This window comes from Tubulanus polymorphus, chromosome 6 (assembly GCF_964204645.1).
Source record: "Tubulanus polymorphus chromosome 6, tnTubPoly1.2, whole genome shotgun sequence".
Taxonomy (NCBI): Eukaryota; Metazoa; Nemertea; class Palaeonemertea; order Tubulaniformes; family Tubulanidae; genus Tubulanus; species Tubulanus polymorphus.
Window position 1 is genome coordinate 4,147,474 of NC_134030.1, and position 24,064 is coordinate 4,171,537.

General features: G+C 39.5%; 4 protein-coding genes across 5 annotated transcripts; 1 reads left to right on the forward strand and 3 right to left on the reverse strand.

The window, feature by feature from the left end:
* Positions 1 to 9,979: 9,979 nt before the first annotated feature.
* On the reverse strand, positions 9,980 to 12,223 carry LOC141907212 (membrane-associated transporter protein-like). Its single transcript, XM_074796792.1, has 3 exons — positions 10,780 to 12,223; positions 10,332 to 10,507; positions 9,980 to 10,207 (listed from the first exon to the last, which is right to left on the reverse strand). Exons 1-3 carry the CDS (start codon positions 12,221 to 12,223, stop codon positions 9,980 to 9,982), a joined length of 1,848 nt encoding a protein of 615 aa, XP_074652893.1.
* Positions 12,224 to 14,543: 2,320 nt separating this feature from the next.
* LOC141907650 (alanyl-tRNA editing protein Aarsd1-A-like) lies at positions 14,544 to 17,078 on the reverse strand. Its single transcript, XM_074797364.1, has 12 exons — positions 17,035 to 17,078; positions 16,608 to 16,733; positions 16,499 to 16,516; positions 16,273 to 16,414; positions 16,087 to 16,144; positions 15,791 to 15,950; positions 15,588 to 15,704; positions 15,335 to 15,465; positions 15,195 to 15,261; positions 14,970 to 15,116; positions 14,792 to 14,886; positions 14,544 to 14,707 (listed from the first exon to the last, which is right to left on the reverse strand). Exons 1-12 carry the CDS (start codon positions 17,071 to 17,073, stop codon positions 14,566 to 14,568), a joined length of 1,242 nt encoding a protein of 413 aa, XP_074653465.1. The 5' UTR covers positions 17,074 to 17,078; the 3' UTR covers positions 14,544 to 14,565.
* A 236-nt stretch (positions 17,079 to 17,314) lies between these two features.
* LOC141907651 (D-ribitol-5-phosphate cytidylyltransferase-like) lies at positions 17,315 to 20,005 on the forward strand. The gene is made up of 7 exons (XM_074797365.1): positions 17,315 to 17,763; positions 17,877 to 18,037; positions 18,289 to 18,389; positions 18,632 to 18,781; positions 18,868 to 19,018; positions 19,305 to 19,669; positions 19,752 to 20,005. The coding sequence occupies exons 1-7, from the start codon at positions 17,597 to 17,599 to the stop codon at positions 19,839 to 19,841; spliced, it is 1,185 nt and encodes a 394-aa protein (XP_074653466.1). The 5' UTR covers positions 17,315 to 17,596; the 3' UTR covers positions 19,842 to 20,005.
* Positions 20,006 to 20,178: 173 nt separating this feature from the next.
* LOC141907658 (uncharacterized) lies at positions 20,179 to 23,772 on the reverse strand. 2 transcript variants are annotated; one of them, XM_074797377.1, is made up of 6 exons: positions 23,621 to 23,772; positions 23,052 to 23,108; positions 22,864 to 22,932; positions 22,017 to 22,075; positions 21,599 to 21,811; positions 20,179 to 21,249 (listed from the first exon to the last, which is right to left on the reverse strand). In XM_074797377.1, the coding sequence occupies exons 1-6, from the start codon at positions 23,661 to 23,663 to the stop codon at positions 21,121 to 21,123; spliced, it is 570 nt and encodes a 189-aa protein (XP_074653478.1). In that variant the 5' UTR covers positions 23,664 to 23,772; the 3' UTR covers positions 20,179 to 21,120. The 2 variants fall into 2 exon arrangements, with proteins under 2 accessions (XP_074653478.1, XP_074653479.1); XM_074797378.1 differs by lacking the exon at positions 22,864 to 22,932.
* Positions 23,773 to 24,064: the final 292 nt, after the last annotated feature.

Consider the following 24,064-nt stretch of genomic DNA (forward strand, 5'->3'; position numbering starts at 1 on the left):
ATTGTTTGCGATAGTGTTGGTGGCTTCAGCAGCGACAGTTTGCAACGCCTCCTATAACTGGAATAATGACTGGGATCAGCCTTTAGACTTTCAATGCCCTATCGGTCAGTACATTAATTTCATAGCGAGCATACACAACAACAAGAAAGAAGATCGACGCTTTAAACTCGAATGTCAACGAGGATTCGTCGGAAGTGAATGTAGTTGGGCGAATTTTCTTAACGACTGGGATCAGTCGCTGCGTTTTACGTGTCCGGACGACGGTATAGTGACTGGTTTATACAGCTATCATAGCAATCATTATGAGGATAGATCGTGGAGAGTGCGATGCTGCAAGGTACGTTTATAAGTATAATTCTTTCGAAACTGTTTCGTGTTTTATTCGCATTAAATCAAATCCATATCGAATATTGACAACGAAGAAAGAAAGATGAGTTTCCATTATCAGAAATGTCTTAAAAACATGGCATATGAATGAAATGTATCTTAAGGATATTTTTTGCTAAATCCTAAATCTGTATATTAGCAAATTTGCTGATGATTGTAATTTAGAATTTGGTGTGCATTTCAGTTGATGACCCGACCGGGGCGAAGCTGTTACTGGACTAGTTGGCTCGCAGATTGGGATCAGGAGATTAATTTTCGTCTAATCAGCGGAGCGGCTATTGTCGGCTTAGCCAGTATCCACAATAGTAGAAAGGAGTAATTAACAGTCATTCAGTTACTAAATTGGAAAAAGAATTCTCAGAATTATCTTCTCGTAGAGCGGTAATAAATCAATCGTAAGATATTGCAATAACGTACTAATACATGGATGTTTTGTTTCACTACAGGGACCGTCGTTACAAGTTACAAATATGTAATTTTGCCAACTGCAAAGCTGTTCATATGAAAATCCTGAGCGAGATACGTTCTCGTCTCACAGGGTCACGTGTTGTTGGTATCGCCACGACTCAAGGTTGTTCACCTGATCAAGAGTTTATGTTAAGTCTCGGCAGCACAGATTCATTAACGGAAACCGCTTCAATCACTTCAACTACATCCAAGTCTTACGTCTACGAAACATCAATTGCTGTCTCAGCCACATCCTCAGTCTCATTTCTGGGTAGCGGAGGTTCGGTGTCGTTTGGTGTCGCTCAGACGTTCGGCGGCTCGACGACGTGGGAATCGTCGCGCACGAAGGAAACGTCGACAGTGGCAGAAAGTTCCGCGTCAACAGAAGTGACATTCACCGGTCCCGGGGCGGCTTTGATTATGGGGAACGTCAAAGAATATAAATTCCAATCTGACCAGGTCGATGTAGAAATTGACGTGTCGTGTGACGACGGAAGTCGTTATAAGCAAAAAGACGTCGTCAATTTGAAAATGAAAACGTACGGTGTAACGCACTATTCCTCTTACACCGGCAAATTCAAACCCGATCAATGTTCGAGGAAAACTAATGAATGCATCAGGAATCTAGAGGGAGATAAAGTAAACACCCCGTATTATATTGTCGACCAATTTAAACGGTGTTTTGATGAAGTTGGGACTTTCTACGGTAAATAAAACGTAATTTTCTACATTGTGTAGTTAAGGCTTTTACCCCTGTTGCAGAAACCAATTCCACACACATTTCCATCATGAATATTTATTCCATAAAAATGTGTTATATATATATTTTTTTTCATTATAAATCATTGGTGATAGAAAAGCTGAATATTCATGTATTCTTACAACAAAAGGGAATTCATAGTATTTAACATATATTATAAATTTCACTCCAGCAAACACATTTAGACATTAAGACGTGTGTCTAGAAAATATATTTTAAGATCTAAGGAATTATTGAGGTGTAGAGCGGATATGTTTCTGCTGGACGTTCCAGTGGACGGTTAGGAATACATGAATGACATAAACAAGTAAAACACATTATAATGAATATCTTATTTGATGTATGATTCCATATTAATCTTTTTATAGAACTTCAGATACTTCCATTTGTGCTTATATCTCGAATGAATAAAAAAAAAGAAAAATAACATAATAAAATGTGTTATATCATATTAAATCAAACTATTGAAAATGAAGGGAGAGGACTCATCATTTAAGAATCTAAGATCAAACAAAATCAAATGCAATTGTTAGCGTCCTGGGCCCAGTTTTATAGTTGTAAATTAAGAGTTAAAATCAGGTCATTTTCTTTGCTCTATCGTCAAATTTAACTCAGAACTGTGGAACTTGATCCAGTGTGCCATTTATTTTTACTACGATACAATCATTTCCGTGAGTGATGTCTTTCCGGAAAATGTCTGAACAATGTTTCATCCAGCTTTCGAAACTGGCAATGATCATTGTCAAGCCCAATGCCAAGAGACCGAGAGCAGCAAGCGCGTTGCCGAGGAAGGCAAGACCTGTCACACTAGAACCCGTTACTTTCCCGATGAAACCTGAAATTTAGAATAAAACTATAATGCGAGAAAATGAACATTTTCATCAAATCCTTTTAACCGAAATTTCACTCTTGATCGATTCATCATCTTTCATAATAACTACGAAAGAAGATACTTACTTATGGATGCTGGACCGATGAAGAGGGACAATACATCCGATTTGATATTACATACGTAAATATCGTAGATCGTAACGACTTGATGAAGACGCGACGTTCTAGAGTAGTGAAAACCCATAACTAAACCAACGAACACGCCGCAAATACACGCCATAATAACAGTCGAAATGAAATGCATATGTAACACGAAATACAAGATGGCCGACATGGACGCGATCAGCGCTATCCATAGATAGCCTTCGTCGAAGTCTGCGTAACACGTGGCTAAAGTTTGTCCCAAAGTTCGGCCCAGAAACTGCGGTACGTGACTAACGAAGACCATCACAATCGTGTAGAATACTGGAGCACGTTCGGTCAACATCATCTCTGACATCATGTAGTATAGAATGATAGCGTCGACCGCCCATAACGTTTCAGCTATAGCTATCGGGCCCAACGAACATGTTTTCAACGAGTTATTCCGACAAGTATCCGTATAATCGAAGGAAACGTCAGCTTTCGAAACCGCACTTTGCGCCTTTTTCGACCATTTCCAAATGAATATTACAGAGAAAATCATCGATAAGGCCAAAGGTATGAATATATGTCCGTGCCATCGGTGTCGCTTCTTCGCAAGTTCGTACACGTAGGGAAGACCGATTTGGGCAGCGCCGCCCCCGGATAACACGATGCTGTCGGCCGCCAGACGATATCGCTCGTCTACTGTGCGCAGTGCTGATACGACGAGCACTGGTAGCATTACGACTGCTGCTCTCACGGCTACAAACATAACGAGATAATTAATCCACTGATGAATAACTCCATATTGCTTTAATTGTCATCAACAAATCTTAACGATATTAAAAAAATTAAATCGAAATTCAGCAATACTGACAGCCGTAGCACATCGAGAAAAAGATATATACTTACTCAAAATTATTATGTAAATTGCATATTTCCAAACGTGAACCTCAAAACTCAATCCGATGATGAGTACCGTATATGCTAGTATTACGATTAAACGTAGCCATAATCTTTCAGTATGATAAACTACAAAAACTGAAATCAAAATGTCGATACATCATTACGTACCTTCCAAAATCATTTTAAATGTACATTCTGGTTGATTGGTTCAGAATTGCATAATCGGTGTCGCGCAACTTACCAAATAATACTGGGATAACCAACACCAAAGAGTTATACCATATTTCTGTCGCTGGAATTTCTAGATATCTATCCAGCCATTCCGTCTGTAGTATCCCCAAGAACGAGGCCACTATCTGGAACGTTAGGGCTATCAACTTCGTGACGAATATAATACAGAAACTACGCCAAACCATAGCGATTCACATCACAAAATAACAGTTCACGAAAATTACCCTAATTTGCGTCGAATATCTTTAAGGATTTATTTCTCCACCCGCAACATCATATCCGCATAATACTTTATGTTCTCCAAGGTGATCTGTTTCCAAGCTGAGATCGGATATATTGTGATTACCTATGTATTGACAAGTACAGACTGACGCGTATATTTCATGTATATTACATAGACTAGCCTCGCTAACAATTCATTGTAACCATTTCCCACTGACCATTGTATATTGTGGTGTTAATAAACCTGTTTGTGGTGATTTTAATGCGCGCTGTGCCCAGCATAGCGATGTGAATCATTACGGATTTTCATTGTAATTATCGAAATATTGTTCGTCCCCAACGTACATCTGAACCCTCAGGTAGCGCGTATGAACGTGCACGGTCTTTTATCTGCCTGTTACCGGGCTAGCAAAGAAATGACTCTAAGAAAATGATCTCAATGTCAGTGACCATTCCATATTATTGAATAACAAATGCCACGACCCAAGCGCCAAACGTGGAAGCCATAATGATGTTAATATTTAAGATTTATATAAAGCGCATGTTTTATTTTTAAAAAAATGTTCACCAGCGCACCACAGAAAAGCAGCTGTTTTAAACTGTGTTTAAATGTGTTCAGATTTTTACAAATTTTCCGAATTTCTGAATCCAAAGGGTTTCAGGGGAAATAGATTGGAAGCAACGTCCACCAAATCTTTTAAGACGGTTGGACGGGACGTGCATATGGAACTATCAAATCTTGTATGTAACAGGAGCCAGGTTGTTCAGAAACTTGAACACAAAAAGGAAAATTCTAAATTTGATTCGCTGTTGCACAGGTAGCCAGTGAAGGGAAGCCAACACTGTAATGTAATCGTAATCTCCTTGAAATTCATTTGTGAATTCATTCACTGTTTTTCCAAGCAGATGATGTTACTAGGATATTTTTGAGTGATTGTAATTCTTTTCCATCGCAAAATTCAGTGAAATACTCGTTTTGGTAAAAAACTCGGATATCTTTGCTGACTGTATCTCAACCATTGCACTCGGCTCGACTACGTAATTCTGAAATGGACGATTCGAAAACAAAGGCTATAATGTAAAAACTCGGTATATTTACTTATAGATTCTATCTCTTCTGAACGTTCGACAGTCTCTACCATAATGTCAATACGCGGGTTACACGGAAATAGCGCCGCTATAAATCCGTGTGTGTCAATTACTAGTATTGATATTTTTGTATTATGTAATTAACATCGTTTCCTCAAACCTACAAAACTCCTTCGTGCTAATGCAATATGATACAAAAAAATATGCTCATTTTCATATTATAATAAATGATTGTATAATTGTTTTGATAAAGTGACTCAAGCTGTTTGATTTCTCCCGAGTCCAATTAAAATCATAATATGGAAATGAGGAATAGATTGTTACTAAAAAGAGTGTATATCATGTCATACGTTTATAGCCATATGCGAGAAAGACATCGGAGAACGTAAAAAAACATCTATTAGCGGCTTAGCAGGGAAAAGTCTTGTTTAAATATTGACGATGACAATGTACATATACAACAAATGAAAAGTACGGTTCTCGCCGATATTAATTGGTTACAGCGCGCGATCAACTGCATTGCGAGTAAATCGCGTCGTAGCAACAGTGTATGGCGTAAATCGGGTTCAAAGTGTGTTAGAAAATGCGGAAAAAATTCTCAATGAAAGGTAGGTCTATTTGATGTTTTGATCGAATAAGTGAAGAAAAAAAACAAACAGACTGGGAGAGTGATACCTAGTTAAAATGTTAAAAAATACTAAATCAATGATAGAGTAACAAAGTGACAGAGAAACAAGTTATGTATAGATACGAGATCACCGGGGATCGAACCTGATACGCACAAGACAATCGATAACCCATTGGACCAGTGATCAAATAGCTCGCTCGATATTGTAGCATTGCGTAACACACACGACGCTTGAGAAACACGGAAACAGAGAACAGAATCATGTTTCCAAGCGTTCCCCTGTGTCGTGTGCGTTGGGCTCCAGGAGCCGGTTGCATAGTCATGGCTTAGACTTAAGACCAGTCTAAGACCAACTTAGTTCTATAGCCAATCTAACAACTTGAGACCAGTCTTAAGATTTAAGACTACTTTCGGACTTAAGTCACGACTGTGCAACTGGCTCCTGGAAAGTTTGCTTTTCATTCAAAGACTGACTTCTAAGTTCTGTACATTTTAGACGATGACAGAAACAATGTTGCTTCAAGTCAGAGGCCTTCCGTCTACATCGATTGAGAATCATACTAATAATCCCGAACAACAACAGGGCATCGAATATCTTAAATCGTTCCTGCAATCACCCAAACCACAGATTCCAATCTCTAAATGTTTCGATTTGTTTAAAGCGATCGTCAACGACGATGGCGATTACGTGAGGAGAGTTTTCAGGCAACTTTCCTCGGATGAAATATCCGCCATACGAGACGCGCGGTTCGTTTACGACCCCGACGACGATAACGTAATGAATTGTGGAGCGAACAAGCCAAAGATGGTCGAGACCGGATTCAGCAGTTTCGTTGTACTGGCTGCTATATTCACCGCTTATAACGTGTTGAAAATACTGCACGATTACGAATTCGATTTTTCTGCGTCGGACACTGGCGGGAATAACCTGGCGCACGGTCTCGTGCACGCCGCTACCGAACTGCCGCAAATTGAAACCAAACTCACCGACGTTTACTGTTGGTTGGTGCGCGAAGAACTCGTCCTACCAACCGAGCTACTTCTCCGCGAAAACGAAGCCGAATTTCGACCGTTGGAACTGGCCGCTAAATTCGGCACGTTCGAATTATTAGCGAAATACGTTGACGCGGATGGTGTGTACAGACGCGTCGTGTCTAGACGCGGCTTCATCACCACGTACGAATACGATTTCTCCGACTACGAAACGTTTCAATGGTCGAATCGTCGCAAACATTCGCCGTTGCGTCTGTTGAGTTACATTCGAGAATCGGAGATCGGCGCGTTCTCTCGTTTCCTGATCGAATGTCCGGCCGTCCAGAAATGGATGTCGCGTAAGATAACGCGATTCCTGCCTATATCTATACCGTTCTCACTATATACGTTAGTGTCCGTGTTTTCCTATATTACGGTCGTGTTCGGCGTCGAAGTGACTATCGACACGGCTGATAAGCCCGGCCCCAGTCCGGTGAGTTACCTCAGTAACGCGAGCGCGTTTTCCATCGGTTCGACGTATAACGCCCGCGTGGCCATGTCCATATGCGTCGTCACTAGTTTCTTTAACGTTCTCGGATTCATTTTTGTCGCCGTCTTCATCATCAGAAACAACACGTGCGCCACGACATTCAGACGACCGAATATCCGAACCGGAGGATTAGTCGTCAAATCGGCGTTTTTTATCGTCTGCTCGTTTCTAGTCAGTCTGTCGATTCTGTACACGTTCATACCGATACTAGTGCAGGGCAGCATCAAAATTAACGGCCGTTTAATGTTGACCTTGTTTAACTTATTGCTCGCATTCAATACGACCGTTTGTGTTTGGGATCTGATGTCCGTTTTTCAATTACTGCCATTTTGCGGCCATTTTATCATGGGCTTCAAACGCATGATGAACGAACTGGCGCAGTTCTCTATCGTCGCCGTCCTGCTGTTCGTATCATTCGGGTTCGCATTTTACGCTATGTTGCACGGTCTTTCCAGCAGTTTTACGAGGTCCGATTTCAACAGCCTCCAGAACAGCCTATACTCGGTATTTCTAATGATGCTGAACATGATCGACATGAAATATTATTACGACCAAAAAGCGTTATCGACGAGTATCGCTTTATTACACGTCGGCTTCGTTCTGATCGTAAGCGTTTTGTTGTTGAATTTTCTGATCGCTGTCGTCATCGACGCGTTTGGTAAAATACGCGACCACCAGGAATGCCTGAAGCTTCTACTGCGGTTCCAATTCACGACCGTGTGTGAACCGTTCATTTCCGTGCTCTGCAGGCGACGAAGCTGGGATTACGCGAATGACATCGCCATTTTCACTTTGACAGAGTATACTACTGATATAAGAGACTGATCAGCCATTTGAAAAATCTAGATCTCAATTCCCCTGTTTCGTTCCCGGCAAGTGTGGTGGGGTTGTAAAAGGAACACAACACCAATTCATGTATCCATATGCACATTTTGCGCCATCCCTTTAGCCATCTGGTATGAATAATTATCTTTGCTCATTAGAGTATTTTGTAAAACTATGTCGCAAATAATCTTTGAAACTTACCACTCCCCATTTCGCGATCAAAAAGTCTGAAATTATGCGAACGATTTTTGGCCGGGGCCACAGTTCATTTGAGTGCAATCGTTATTATACTGCGTGGTATCAATTAAGCTGTTTCTTAAGACAAACACGGATATCACTGTTTTACCGCTACGGTCGATATATCGGTGTATTAACGGATCTGAATTAATAGGCCTCGATGACAGCAATTCAAACAAATCCGCATTAACAATTGACAATATTAACTCGCGACAGAAAAACACGCTTCGATGCCGTTAGAATTCGAAGTCTATTCAAAAGGTTGAGATTATGTTGCCATTTTTATATCAGTGCCGGGAATTTTTTTTCTTTTTCCACACTGCTGCGCATTCACCGACAAGTCAATAACATACCTCACACATAAAACACATATCTGTGAATATAAACTCGCAATGATTAACGATATCAACGAAGCGTTTCAGCTGGAAAGTTAATGTTTGGCTACGTCAAGTGGCCCGCGAGGTGAGGTTTAAGTGGCACGGTTAGTTCATATAGCAGAAAGGGATCTCTCGCTCTTGAAGCACTCTCGAGTATCGCTGTGGATAATGTACACTTTCCGCGGACCGGAAATTCTACCAGAAAAACTGAAAATCGAAAAGTTCAAACGGGAATTATGCGCGAACGCGGAAACAGCGCGAAGTAACAATTATCTAAATGTGAATCAGTTAAAGTTCAACGCGAAACCGCGGCAATTTGACAAATTGCCATCGATTCATCGATGGACCGATTGTGAAAGCAACGTTAGCCTCGCTAGGTCGACGGATAGCTCCGTACAGTTAAACCGACAGAACAGTCACTCGGAGATAAATACTGAACCTCTAACACAATCGACGGACAAAGCGATATCATGGCGTCTACCAGCTTTGAATACTCATCGCTCAAATAATATCTTGTCTGATAGTTCGAGCTGGATTTTCAACAGTAAATACAACCACAGTTTCCGCAATTTTCTACACATCACCGAAAGAAGTTGCCCCGTTCACACGAGGTCGCAACCGGTCCTCGAGCGACTCATCACCAAACTAGATTCGCCGACCGCCGTTGTCAAACGTGACGTCATCAAGGTACAGTTGCCGAACGCGAATTATCCACAGAGCGATGACGATACCCCACCGTCCGAAAATATCGGGCATCAATCTGCGAACGGTACTGATGAAGGTGCGCAAGTGATGAAATCGGACAACGTGGGCGAAAACCCGAAATTGCTCGGCGTCCGTGGCTACGTCGGGCGTCAGGGGCGTCAGAAAACATCCATAGAAAAAGAACTATCCTTTAAAGATCTGTCGTCGATCAATCGGGAAAAAAGAGTTACGCTGCAAAATAATTGGATATTGTACAACAAGAGGGAATCGGCGCGGAAGTCATATAACGGAAGCAAATTACCGAAGGTAATCCGCGGATGTCGCCAGACGTTGAAAGATATCGACACCGAACACGGAGAACTTAATAAATTACACGATTTGGTGAAGAGATACGTAAAAACACACTGAAAGACAGAGTTTTTATCATGCGAAGCGATACTCTGTTTATTCAACTAAAATTCGTGTTTTATTTCATTCATTGTTAATTAACGAGACGAAGATGTACGTATACAATGTGCTTTATAAGTATATACATTTAACCGCTTGCTGTTTATCGTGGTGTGCATACGTAACTAGATCTATTTCGCCTATACGCGCATACAAACATCAAATCTGTGTGATTTAATTGTGTAATATGTTTGAAATGAAACAAACTACAGCGCGTATTCTTCGTTTGCATGTTCTTCGACCTACATGTCGATATATTTGATACCGAATGCAGAAATCGCCGCTAACAAGCTGAATAAAGCGCTCGCCCAAACAACGACTGCGGTCGTTCCGACTGCGTGAATTATACTTCCCATACACGCCGATAGGAGGCATTGTCCTACAAAGACCATACTTCCGACGACGGCGACATCAGTTCCTAGGCCTCTCACCTGGCGACCACTTTTTGACTTTTCTAGCAACTCGCCAAACTGCAAATTTAACCAATTGACTGATAATAAAAACATCATGACTATGTACTTGAGCACACGTGTATCTGAAATTATTACCCTTGGAGTTCGACTCCAATGATTACTCCAAGGTACAACAACTTACCTCCTGGTTGCTGTGGTAGTTGGCTAGAATGATATACGGCATCGTAAACAAAGCCGCATATATAATACCCACACTGGGAGACAGTATAATTACCGTTAATCTTGAAGGCATTAACGACATTAAAATCATTCCAATTGTCGTCGACAACAGGCTCAAAACATATACTTTCTTCGCACCTGAAATACGTGTCAGAAAATGAATTGAAGTATAAATGTAAGTAACGAAATCCGTCGCCAATATGTAGATTGTTCTTCGATAATACGGATGCACATCACATGGGATCGTTTGAAAATATAAGTTAGCATCGCTGGCGTAACAATAAGTGCTACTGACCAGGGGCCGGGTGCTCGAAGCTTGGTTAAACTCTAAACCGTTGGTTAAGAACTAAGTCCCAGGCTTCAAGTGAAACTTATAAAAATCATGGGATCCACTTAGTTTTAGTACTTACCAAAGCGTACTACTAGATACTCTATGGTCAACGAATATAAAGAGCAACTTAATGAATACAACGACATGGACCCGGAGCCAAATCTTACTCCGGCGGCGTAAAGTTCTTGTTCTTCGCTGCCATCTGGAGCTGTGGGTAGCCCTCCAAAAACTACCTGACCAACGTAATCAGTGAAATACAACGAGTAGCATAACAAACTCATCCAACTGAATAAGTTCGTAACGCACAACATAACGAGCGATTTGGGCATTTTGATTATTGAAATTAAGTACATTTTCAGGGAAACCTCTGATTCTAACACAGGCCCGGGAAGTGTAGCCTGTAGATCGGTTTCTTCAGTGACCGGAGTCGGAAGAGGAAATGTTCTCTTCTCAACAATGTCGGTATCCGCTTGTGTTACGGTCGTTTCTGTTGCAATTTTCGCGTCTGCCCGATTATCAGAATCGTCCGAATCATCGTCCGTGAATTCTTCATAACCGAATTGCGATTTGGCGGACTTTGATGATTTCTTCGTTTTGACATCTGATGATTTTGGCTCTATTTCGGTGAGGGATATTTCGGCAAAACTAGTTATCGATATTCCCATTAGAGCTATTAGAAGAATCAAAACTACTGTGAATATAATACGCACGTGACTCATAAATGATTCTCCTGATTTGGACACGGTGCCCCAGTTAACAGCCCCCAAAAGGTACCCGATAGCGCCACCTATCCCTGACACCACGGTAAACATAGTTAAACCGGCTTTGTGGTCTTCTGGTATGCAAATATCCAAAAGGTACGTCCTAGCAGGTGATTGGCTAGCGTCACAGCTGAAATCTAACAACAACACTCCGATTACTGTAAATAGGACTCCCCACACACAATGTAGACGTGTAATCGCCAAAACACCGCCGCTAACCTCACTGGGGTTTACTGTATCTTCAGTCATATTTTTGGCGAAAACGTCATCATCCGTGGTGATTCTCGTGTGATTTGTGACGAGGGTAACATTATTCGGAGATAATCTGCAGGTATCGCCCAGTAGCAGTCCGATATCGTGACTGTTTGCTACGAGGGCCAGTCCGATTACAATAACCGCGGTATACGCGATGAGGAACGGTCGTCTGCGACCGAGACGAGAACGACACCGGTCGCTCAGAGATCCTAACAACGGGGTTAGAATAAGCCCTAATATCGGACTTAGACACCACGTCAGTGTCATATAACGATAGGGCACGTGAAGCCGCAACATGATCGGGCTTACGAACGCAGTTTCAGCCGCGTAACACAATTCAATACCGGCAATCATTACACATATCCGTACCAATTCAAATCGGGATTTCCTGCGAGTCAGATGTTCTCTTTGTTTACGAGATCCGTCGTCGTAAACTTTTACGATATCAGTCGCGTTTATGTTTCGTAGTTTGTTTTGCAGGCAAGCCAAAGAAAGCGAACCAACCATCTTAAAAAGAAATGACGACACTATCAAATAGCTTTAGGACCGGTTATGATAATCCTTTTAGGTTTTTCAAATTTCGCTCAGAAACGAACAATAGCTGTACACATGTGTGGAAAATCATTTTCATATTGTACGGAAGCGATAAAGGGCCTCGAGATGTCGCGTTCCAACTCGACAAGTCGTCATATTTATGTCGATATATCGCGATATATCGCGTCAAGTCGACATGAATATGTCGACATATCGTGACGTTTTGACGACATATTTCGTTTTCTCGACTATTTTCCTCGCGACAAGTCGACATATTCATGACGACTTGAAACTCAGTCGTCATATTACTGGCGTCCTCATCTTACATTTAGACGTGTCTTCAAATGACGGCTTGTCCCGTGGAAAATGAGCAAAAAAGCGAAATTTGTCGACGATATGTCGACATATTCATGTCGACTTGACGCGATATATCGCGATATATCGACATAAATATGGCGACTTGTCGAGTTTGAACGCGACATCTCGAGGCCCTTTATCGCTTCCGTAATATTGAGATATAATAAAAATAATCCGTTTAGAATTCCTGAAAGATTCGTAGAGAATTGAATTGAAATTTGTTACAATTTTTTCGCGAGTTCATTACTCGAAGGAAAATGATTTTGATTTATCTTCCACCATTTTTTCATACTTTTCTTGACACATGATATCATTCATTATATTACGTCCTACTTTGACACCATCAATCATTTCAAGATGAAATTTTCAGCCGTCACGACAAATTGATGGCGCCAAATGATAGGACATAAACGCCCTTCTTGTTTCTAAATCGGAGTAAAATGGAAATTTCATGGAAGATATTAGTGTCCCCAGTTTCCTAAAAAAAGAAAAACTACCCTACCTTAAATGTTTTGTTACAACTCCCAATCGGAAATACTAAAACTTTGTTCTTTCTTGATGTAGATTTTCCGTAAATGAACAAACATCACACGACGCACTGTCGCGACCAATCGCCCGATGCATTTTCTATATTGTTCATAAATGAGATTACTGCTACGTGACTTGTTGGATTACTGATGATTACAGGTGGTACAGTTTCTGATGACGGCGACACTACCGCCTTCAAATCCGTTCAGTCAATAAATACTCTACAAATACATCGACGAAAAAACATCGCGTTCCAACTCGACAAGTCGCCATATTTATGTCGACATATCGCGATATATCGCGTCAAGTCGACATGAATATGTCGACATATCGTGACGTTTTGACGACAAATTTCGCTTTTTCGCCCATTTTCCACGGGACAAGCCGTCATTTGAAGACACGTCTAAATGTAAGATGAGGACGCCAGTAATATGACGACTGAGTTTCAAGTCGTCATGAATATGTCGACTTGTCGCGAGGAAAGTGGTCGTGAAAACGAAATATGTCGTCAAAACGTCACGATATATCGACATATTCATGTCGACTTGACGCGATATATCGCGGTATGTCGACATAAATATGGCGACTTGCCGAGTTGGAACGCGACATCTCGAGGCCCCTTATCGCTTCCGTACGAAGGTATTAATCGAATAGAAAAGTAAGCGCGAATCTATCTTCACTTATTTTACTTTTCTATGCTGGAGACTTATTTGGTCAGCGAAATGTGCGTAGACTTCAGACAGTGTTCTTAATCTTAATGCATGAAGCTTAGAACTACATGTAGCACGCTTGCACGACCTTACTGTCCTCTTAGTCAATTTCACATTTCCGCTAATCAATTATAGTAAGCAAAACACCAAGGCGAACATTTCAAATCTTTCTTTTCTTATATTAACATAGAAATATATTGTTGACATGTTTCGGTTTAACGCATGTTGCCTTCATCAGAACCAAATCAGAACTTGGTTATAAACCATGAGAAGAATTTGACAGAATAAAAGACAAGGTAATATAGCGATTAGAAGATTAATCTTGTTCATCTTTGTTCAATCACCTATAACTCATATTGTATATCTGCTATGTAGCAAGTGGACGCCTTGTCGTTACTATATTTCATCAGGTTGCGTGCGGCGGCCATCAAAAACAGCGCGGCTTTCAGAACACGTTCAATATAATCTAATCAACTAAATGCATTTGTCTTATTTATGTACACCGAACGGATTTGTCACCACCCGAAGAAATCAGCGCCGTGTCGTGAAACTGGCGACTACATGTTGTCTATCGAATTCTACCAAGAAACAATTCTTTTACGAGCTTTGTACGATTTCCAATGCGTGAATTCCTCTAGTATTGAATCCTTTTTTGAAAATAAAAAGGAACAGAAGTCATAGTTAAACACACGATAAAACATAATTTATTTCGTAAATACTTCATTGTACGTCTACAGATGTTTTTGATTGTAACAATTCAGTCACTAGTTTTTCAGCTTCGATGCTTTTTGAGAGTTTATTTGCTTTTCCTTGAAAACGACCGTTCTTGCCCGCCCCTTTACCATCCAATAGCTCGGCGATCCTGGAAAATGAAAACGGAACCAATTCCACCAATTACATTTTCTTTGATTAAATTTATGGAAACACAAGACACGCGGTAACATACCTCGGGGCGAGCTCTGAGACATGTTCAACAGGGCCATCGATCAAAAACATTCCTTGACCTTTTTCATCACCAGTAGTAAGAAACTTGAACACATTCTGAATAGAAACAGATTTTCTGACTCACACATGAATTGAAAAAGGGGCTGTGCAAAAAATCGACCTAACGAAATTGTTCACACCTTATCATTTATTCCATTTGCTACAGTATTCATGAATTCATTGTCACCTTCTTTCCTATGAATCCTTAAGTATAACGGTTTTGGTGTTTGATTCTTGAATCTTTCGACTTCTGCTTGAGCTAGTTCTCGCAGCAGAATAGTAACATTCTGAAAACGGAGAAATCATATGAAACATGAGGTACCGTATTTAACCCGATTCATCAATTGTATTATGAACAGAAATACCTTATTGGCAGCTCTGTAAGACTTCTGAACTTTATCAACAAGTTCAATAAACTGTTCTGCTGGACCTCTGAAAGAAAATATCTAGAAACTTAGACATCATTTATGCTTAAGATTGTTTCATTTATGATCAATTAAATTACTTCAGTAATGATGTTAGTTTCTTTTCAATTTCATAACTCTTTCCCAAGTATTGTAAAACGCGGTCACCGGCAACAAATGTCAAATTTGTTTTTCCTTTCTTTCCTTTTTCAAATGCGAGTAATTTTATAGCCTGAAAGTAGAGTTCAGATTCCACATTATTGGAAATAACTGGTTACATGATTCAGTCCATATCCATGTTATCAGTTATATTTTACAAATTCTACTTATTCATTATTTACAGTTTGATCTAACCTGTAAATGACTAAGATTGCGAACATGAGTTCCGCAGCACATATTAGTTTCAATTCCTTGTATTGTGACAACTCGAACTGGTCCGCAATGATCGTCTGGTAACCCACGAGTTCGTACCTGAAAAATGGATAAAAGCAAACATTTTCAGAGAAAAAAAGGTTGACCGCGTCCAAGTGATCGTAAATCTACTTATAATGCAATACCTCATTCAGAGCTGGGTCATCTTTACTGTCGAATAACTGCGGAAACATTTCTACTGATTGTCTGATTTTTTCGTTGACCACTTCCTCGAGTCGTTGCATTTCAGTATCTTTCATACTGACAGTATCTAACTCGATAAATGAAGTGTTTGCTCCGAGATTCCTGAAAAATGACACCATAAAATGATGTACGCTTTGAGTAATGGAAAACGATAGTGATAATAATTTTCCCTTTATGAAAAGGCTGAGAAGCCTACAACATAAAATCGATGACATCTACCTTATCTTTTAGTACGTACCAAGATGTTGTTTTATATCCAAACATGGAATCTGCTATGGCAGTCACAAGATGCTGTCCTAAACATTTTAACAAAATAAAAAGGCTCAATTATGTTTTGGATGTCTCAACTCACTAAGCAATCATCAGCAGGTACAAAGTCACTTAATTTATGACTCCAAAGCTCTAAACACTTGGCAAATTTTACCAGAATGTTGTTGCATGTGGTCGAAACGTCGCGTCCAATCAACAGTCACTGAAACATTTTCACCGACGCTTAATGGGGTGGTGCAGAAATGAACGGCATCTTTTCCTCGACGCGATACTTGTAAAACTTCAATACCATTCAACTGCGAATGCAAAAAGCGTAAAGAAACTATCAGGTAATGACATGAATTTTCAGTTAATTTTCAATTATGACCTTAAATACCTACAGTTCCTCTATCATCCGGCTGAAAAAAATGTTGAAATTTTGTAGTTTCTTCATTTGATCAAAGTAAAAGCGACCATTAAAATCGATGCTTCGATCCTAGTAAGACCTACTTGCCCTCCACCTTCAGGAAAAAGCACTGTATCTTCCAGTATTATTTCATATCCGTCAATTTTCTCTTTCTTATTACCATTCAATTTCACCGATGCAGCTTCGCAAGATACAACTTCAGTGTGCAACTAAAAAACACGGCATATTGATGAATAGAAGTGGGTTGCAAAAACTGTAACAAATAGTGAAATGGTCGAACTGTCACGGTCCTGTGGTGTAGCCCGCAGAAACGGGACAAATAAGTCTGTACCGTTCGGTGCTGCCACCAAGCGGAATAATAGGAAATATCTAGGCAAATAACGTTTTTCAGGACTTTCTAGGACCAACAACACAATGACAGCAGCGATATGTAATGATCAGTAATTCCTTAATCATTTGCTGAAGTAAGACAAATTTTCTATGAAAACCTGTTGAGATATCATTACTTACTTCACGTAAATAGCTATCTTTTTGACAAGCTAACGCCATCTTGGATCTTGAAAATCCAGCTGACGAAATATAATTCTTAACCGATTGCTAAACAACTCATTCTCAATAAACAACAGATAATTTAATAGAAAAATACAATATACTACATGTATGTATTAACATATGAAATATTCAAATGTTTAAATAGACATTTTACCTAAAATTAGGCCTATAGTACATATCGTCTTTTCATCAATCTATATATAATCCGCATTTCAATTCAATAAGAATTTATTACGTCCACCAAGAAAACCGCGATCTACACTGGAAAATAAATAAAGTCTGGAATTTAGGTATAATACCCTTTTACAATTTTACCAAACTGAAACTGGGAAACTGGATACAGGGATTGGTTTACTGGTTTTATCTGAGAATTCTTTCAAGAACAGACCAGGAATCAGACTCCACACGGGCCCAGAGGGCCTGTATTTGTATAGAATAGAAGAGACTGAAGAGAGGGACGCAAAAAATGACAAATGTCAAAAATTATCCTCGGACGGTGTGTCGTTTTTAATAGGTGAAAATGTCCGGTGAAACCCTAGAACAAATGCCCGATATGTCATCTATGCGGAGTAATGTCATTTTACCAGCCGGCGGAACTGGTCAACGGATGTCAATATCGACCCCTAAACAGTATTGTTTATTGCGAGGCAGACCGCTAATCAGTTACACAATTGAACTGTTTGAAAGGTACGAAAATATCGCCAGCAGCAGATATTGCGGGCTAATTCATACTATTATCAGCAATTGTGATGAGTTGAGGTGTATTGAAAAAACGATTTGTTTTACATTTGTCTTTATAGGATACGTTGGATTGATTGTATATATGTTTGCGTTGCTCACTCGTGGTTAGACCACACCACTGACATCTTAATGAAATACAAGCACAAGAAAGTTCGACTCGTGGAAGCTGCTGAAACGAGACACCTTTCGATTTATAACGGCATCAAAGCTATTGATGAAGGTATAATCGAGTCAACCCTAACAGTTGAAGTTAAAACCAGACCTACTGCTAATGGTCACAGGGGCTGCAGTTGCTCAAAAGTTGGTTAGATTTCAGTAATGGATGGATAGTTGACATTGTGAAAATTAAAAGTTGATTGTTGCTGTGGTATTTATCCGCCAATTATCTTCAACCAACTTTTGAACAACTGGCCCAAGGACTTGACTGATCTTGATGGTGGAAAATGGTGGTTTGCTCTTTTTCATTCACAGATGACAGTGAATCTAAAGTGGTTATCATCCATGATGCCGTTCGTTTGTTCGTTGATGAACAAATTATTGAAGATGTTGTAAATGCTGCATTTACTCATGGTGTAAGTGTATTTGTGGTGTCTTCAAAATGTCTTTGAAGTGGCTTAATCCCGAAAGATTGATCAGAAAAAGGCAAATTTTTTACCTCTATAACCTGGTATTACCGGGGTAACCAGGCCCTGGATTTAGTTTCCATAGTTCTGAGTAAAATTTGAGCAAAAAAATTGAAAAGGAACTGATTTAAACTCGTACAATGAACTGCGGAACTGTGTCCAGTATCCTAAGATGTTTCATCTTTTCTCAGGCCGCTGGTGTTACTAGACCTTTGATCTCAACCGTGATCGCATTAGATAAAGATGACTTTCTCGATCATTCCTTGGATAGAACGAAATATCAGGCGAGTGAGATGCCGCAAGCGTTCCAGTTCAACATCATTAAAACTGCCTATGAGAAGGTAATGAGGACGATATACATTTCATGTACCTGAGAATCCTATGAGTTTGAACTTTAATAACACACTTTTATGTATCATTTTGTAAGGCGACTGACTATGATTTTGAATATGGTACGGAATGTCTCCACTTGGCTCAGAAATACTCGGAATGTAAAGCGAAAATCATTCGAACAACTGGAGATTTATGGAAAGTTACTTATAAACGAGATTTGTACGCCGCTGAGGCTTTACTCAAAGGTAGAATTTTTGAAACGATTTCTCTATTCGCAAAAACTAGCATGCCAGTCTCCTGTTACTGTCATCCTCCCTGGTAAGGGTTCGAACCAGATGGTATTGCGAGTCATTGTCACAGCATGGAATATTGTTTGATTCGCGCGAACGCATAGGTACTAACAGGTACTAATGCACTCGGTTCAATCAGGCAGGGGTTCATGCTGTGGCAGAGTGTCTCGCGATGCTATCAGGTTCGAATCCCCGTTGGAGAAATATGGCTACCGTATGTATTTTGTCATATGTATTTCAGAGAAGTCGAATTCGGTTGCTTTTGTAAATTGCTGTGAGGATAATCAGTCCCTGGTCGGTGAACTCAATAAATCATTGGAAGATATGATACAAGATTCTGCGAATAATTACGTATTCATCATGAACTCAGTCGACAAAAACGAGTTGAAATTGATTCTTGAAACGTATGAACTTGAACTCACAGGTGGTGCATCTCACGCAGAGTCTGTAGTAAACGGGTTTTCTGCCTCGCATGAAAGGAGAGGATGTTTATTGTTTCTGTTTCCCCGAGAAGCAGAATCGTTTTTCCTCGAAATACGCGATGTATTCCATGAATTTACGAACTCGTCAGCAGTTGTGATGTGTCTAGCAGTGATAATGTCTCAGGTATTCAATGAAGAATTTTCTCTTTAGTTTCAAATGTCCTGAAGTAGCTCTATGATGAATGCTCAGTTTGTTCTCATTTCAGAACTATTCTCAGGTTGCGTCCATGGTTCGAAGTCTGATATTGGATGGTAATTTGTCGCTAAATGGACAAGTCTTGTTTGCTGCTGGATGAATATATACATTCTGCATGAAAACGAATGCGATTTGTAGTTAGATATTGTGTAGATTCAATCTTGGACACAGGGTAGTTTTATTTTCCCTTTGTCTGAATAGTGCCAAATGTTTGTTTAGAATCTTAAAATTCTCAGCGTACTTGAATACTCAATATATATCATTATTTTATCGATATCTATGTATTTGTTTTCTACAATAAATTTCAATCTACTCTATAGAATATGATTCATCTATTACTTAACGAGAGTTTTTGCTGCACAATACAGGGATTTCCCTGGATATGAAACAATTTGTCATCGAGAAATGCTCGAATCTACTAAACACAAGTAATAATATATAATTAAATGTATTTATTTCGGTAAAATGTGAACATTTAACAAAAAGTAGACTTTACATAAAGATTTGTGTTACATGATATAAATTTACAACAGCTTCAATTTCGGATCTTAATTAATACAAAATGAATAGTCATTATTGACATAAACTAATAGATCTTCAAGTAGGCTAGATCTTAAATTCTAAAATAATGTGATTCAAAAGTAATTCTTCAACATATTAACAGCATGCATGTTTTTAATGTGCATATTAATTATAAGGTATGCCATGTATTTACAAATGTGGAGGTATTGCGGAATGTTACAATATTGTAGTAAGGCAAATTCTAGATACCGACAGTATTTTACCAGGTAAGGTGTGAATGGGGACGGTCTGCAATTCGCTAGTTTTCTTCATTTACAAGAACATTAACAAGTCTGGTGCAAGACATCGAAAAACTTTCATGTAAATTTGACCAAGTTTTTTTTTAGTAAAATGACCCATTTTAGGCTATCATTATCACAGTGAGTGCTCGCAAAGATTACATATGAACGAGTACTACATTGAACATCTAAGGGATCATTCATTTATTACGTACGCATGAATTTTTGACTTGAATTTTTTCTACCCCCCCTCCCTGTTGACCATTTATTCATATACATTAAGCATTACAGTACGCAATTGCACTTACCACTCCCCCTCCCCTAATGCGTATGTAATAAATGAATGATCCCTATAAAGAAATTATTCTCGAAATATGTAGTACACCTTTACCATGATTTTTAGCTTGAATACATCAAAATATATACTGTTGTATACATAAAGTTACATTAGGGTTCCACAATAAATCATATATAACGAAACTCACGTGCTATCGGCTAACAAAATAGTCAAGTAGGTCTGCTATTATGAAACTCAAGTTCACCAAAAATTAGCAGTATCGTATCTGTCATCATCCCACCTCACCATACAACATAACCAGCATCAGATCCTCCTGTCATCCAGTCACTCGGGCGCTGAGTAACAACCACATTAGATCCTGACTGAGCGGCCATCTGAGCAGCGTTGGGCATGCATCCCGGAGGAGGAGGCTAAACAACAAAATACATACGTTTATATCTATCATGAACAATTCGATCCTTCAATATAGAGACAGACCTTGCAACCATGAGCTTTTAGACTGATTGGCAAACACACTGCACAAGTTAGTAAATCCCCTGAATATTTTTTGTTGTTGTGTATGCAATGTATCGGTAAACTATCTGTAATGTCATGTGCCAGATCTCTTTAGCAAACTACAAAAGACCTGACCAACTCCAGAGATAAACATTTTACAAGGAGGATGTTCCCGGTACCATCCAATCTCAAGTTGATGCACATTTTCAAATCTATGTGATTATCAAAATATTTTAACTGGTCAATGATAAGTATGATAATTACCGGTATTCTTGGTCCTGACATGTCAAATCTTGCTCCGGCATCGAAACCACCGGGCATAACTACAGTCTGGGCCGGTTGTGGTTGGAAACCGCCGTATTGTGTTTGGTATCCTGTGTTCGGAGGGGCTTGAGCCGCGTAGCCGGGCGGGTATTGAGGTTGCTGGTGGACCTGCTGAGGAGCTCCATATGGAGGGTAGTACTGCTGTTGGGCAGCCTGAAAATAGAGTCATTGGATTAGAGTTCAAACTAGACCTGTAAGGAAGATACGTACACACTGCCTAACCCACAATAAACACATCTCAGCTTCTCATAAACTTACCAAAAACTATTAAACTATTAACTTGCAACTCCACATTGTGGAGGACATAATTAGTTATTTGTTCATTGTTATGAGCGAGATGAGAGAGAGGTATACTCACGGCTGAATATGGTGGTGGAGGTTCATATTGTGCAGCAGCGGGTGCGTTCTGAGGATAAGCTGAAACAATATCATAATACAACCTTTATTACTTTACAAGGAAGGATATCATATACCGAAGAAGAGTCGTATACATGTATAGGCTTATTAATCATCTTTTTCTCGCTTATCTGTACATGAAATTCCAAATTTTCATTTAATTATTATCCATGTTTAAATACATATATCTACTCTATATAATCATGCATCTGACTAGCTGAAGAAATGAAAAGTACAGAAAAGCAAGAACCAGATGCCTGTTCTATTTGTTACTACAGTCAAACCCGCTTAATTCGGATCAGTTTCATCCAGTTTCTGATCTTATCCGGAATAGTATTTATAGATGTATGTAAAATATGATGTTGAATTTGGATTTCTCATTAAACCGGATGAATTATGTTGTTCCCAAATGATCCGGATTAAGTGAGTTCCACTGTATTCTATATCGTTCAGCGAACATAAAAGCTGAAAATGAAGTCTATGTATTGTATGATTACTACAGCATAATAGCTCCGTAATATATTGAGACACCTTTCATAAATGATGCATAAAAGTAATGATGCTGATAGGGGTAAGGCATTTCCGGGTAAGGTGAAAAAAACAGCATGCCTGAAAGATAATATCAGAAATATCATTCGTTTAGTCCTTTATTAATAGTTCTGAAAAACTGAGAAAACACTTTCAATCGTTAGTTCATGGTGTAATTAACACGTTGAAACAAAACTTGAGTGAGATATTAAACTCATTGATATGTTATTCTTGAATATTGTGCAAATCAGTAAAAATGCGATATATTAAGATCTGACCACCTCTGGAAGCGGGGTATGGGCTATACCCATACTGTCCCGGATAACTGGCTACGGGATAAGGCGCAATTCCTGAAAATGAAGAAAGCACTCGTATGAATATCGGCTTGGAATCTCAGCAGGGCAGTTTCCAACGCGGCGGTCAGAGAGGTGGTTGAAAGACTTGTTACATTTGAAGAGCGTGAACTTACCAGCTCCTTGTGATGGGTACGATCCTGCTGGTGCCGCTGTTGGATACGATTTCTTTTCTGAAAACATAGAACAGACCATAAGATTCTAAGATTCAATTGCCACCGTTTTTACAGGGGTTCATATCAGTTTTGTAGGTAGCCTAATTGTCCTAAATGTAAAAACGCTCCGACTTATGATACACGCTTTATAATTTGTGATTTGTAAAGTAGTTAACCGGGTGTAAAATAAATACATATAAATAGATATCATAGACACCGATAGTTAGTTACCTAATCGTTGGTGGTAAGCTTTTTATAATCGGATGGGCTTATACCAACTGTGGTTTGTGAAAATATCCGATCGTGAAACTAAACCACAGTCAGGTTACTGACTAATAAGACACCGGATTAACAGATTTTCGTTTTTAAAGAACCAACAACTCTGATACAAGCCCCAGTGGATGTGATCGTTTTTGTTGTTCTGTCGTGATGGAAAATGAATTGATTTGAATTGACATTTTGTTTAAAAATTTTTCTCATCACTCGAATCGAAATGAAATCACTCTTTTACGCTACGGAAATATATTTACCCATATCCTTTTTATCGTCTTTTTTCTTGCCGAAAAGAGGCATCTCGTTTTATCTTATAACCAAGCGAGCGATAGTTCTAACGAACGAACGTTTGGGCTTTATTTATTCCTATTTACGTCAAATGACATATGCGTCATACCACGGCATCATCGACCTGTGACGATTAGATGTCAAAATGACTCATGGATCGGACGTTAAGGCCGGCTCATTGTCCGATCCGGTGCGGTGATAGCGGGCCGGTCGTCACAACCAATTACGTTTCAAAAGTTTTTAACAAGAGATTTTTCGTCATTCAGGGATATTTTGTCCTATTTCCTTCGACTCATTTTTGATTCAACACAGACCGTGTCGCTGTCAACGATGCGCCGGCGGGCGGCGGCGGCCCGGCGCCCTGACCTTCCCCGTGTGTCTCAATTGTTTAAAAACATTTACAGACGTTGAGT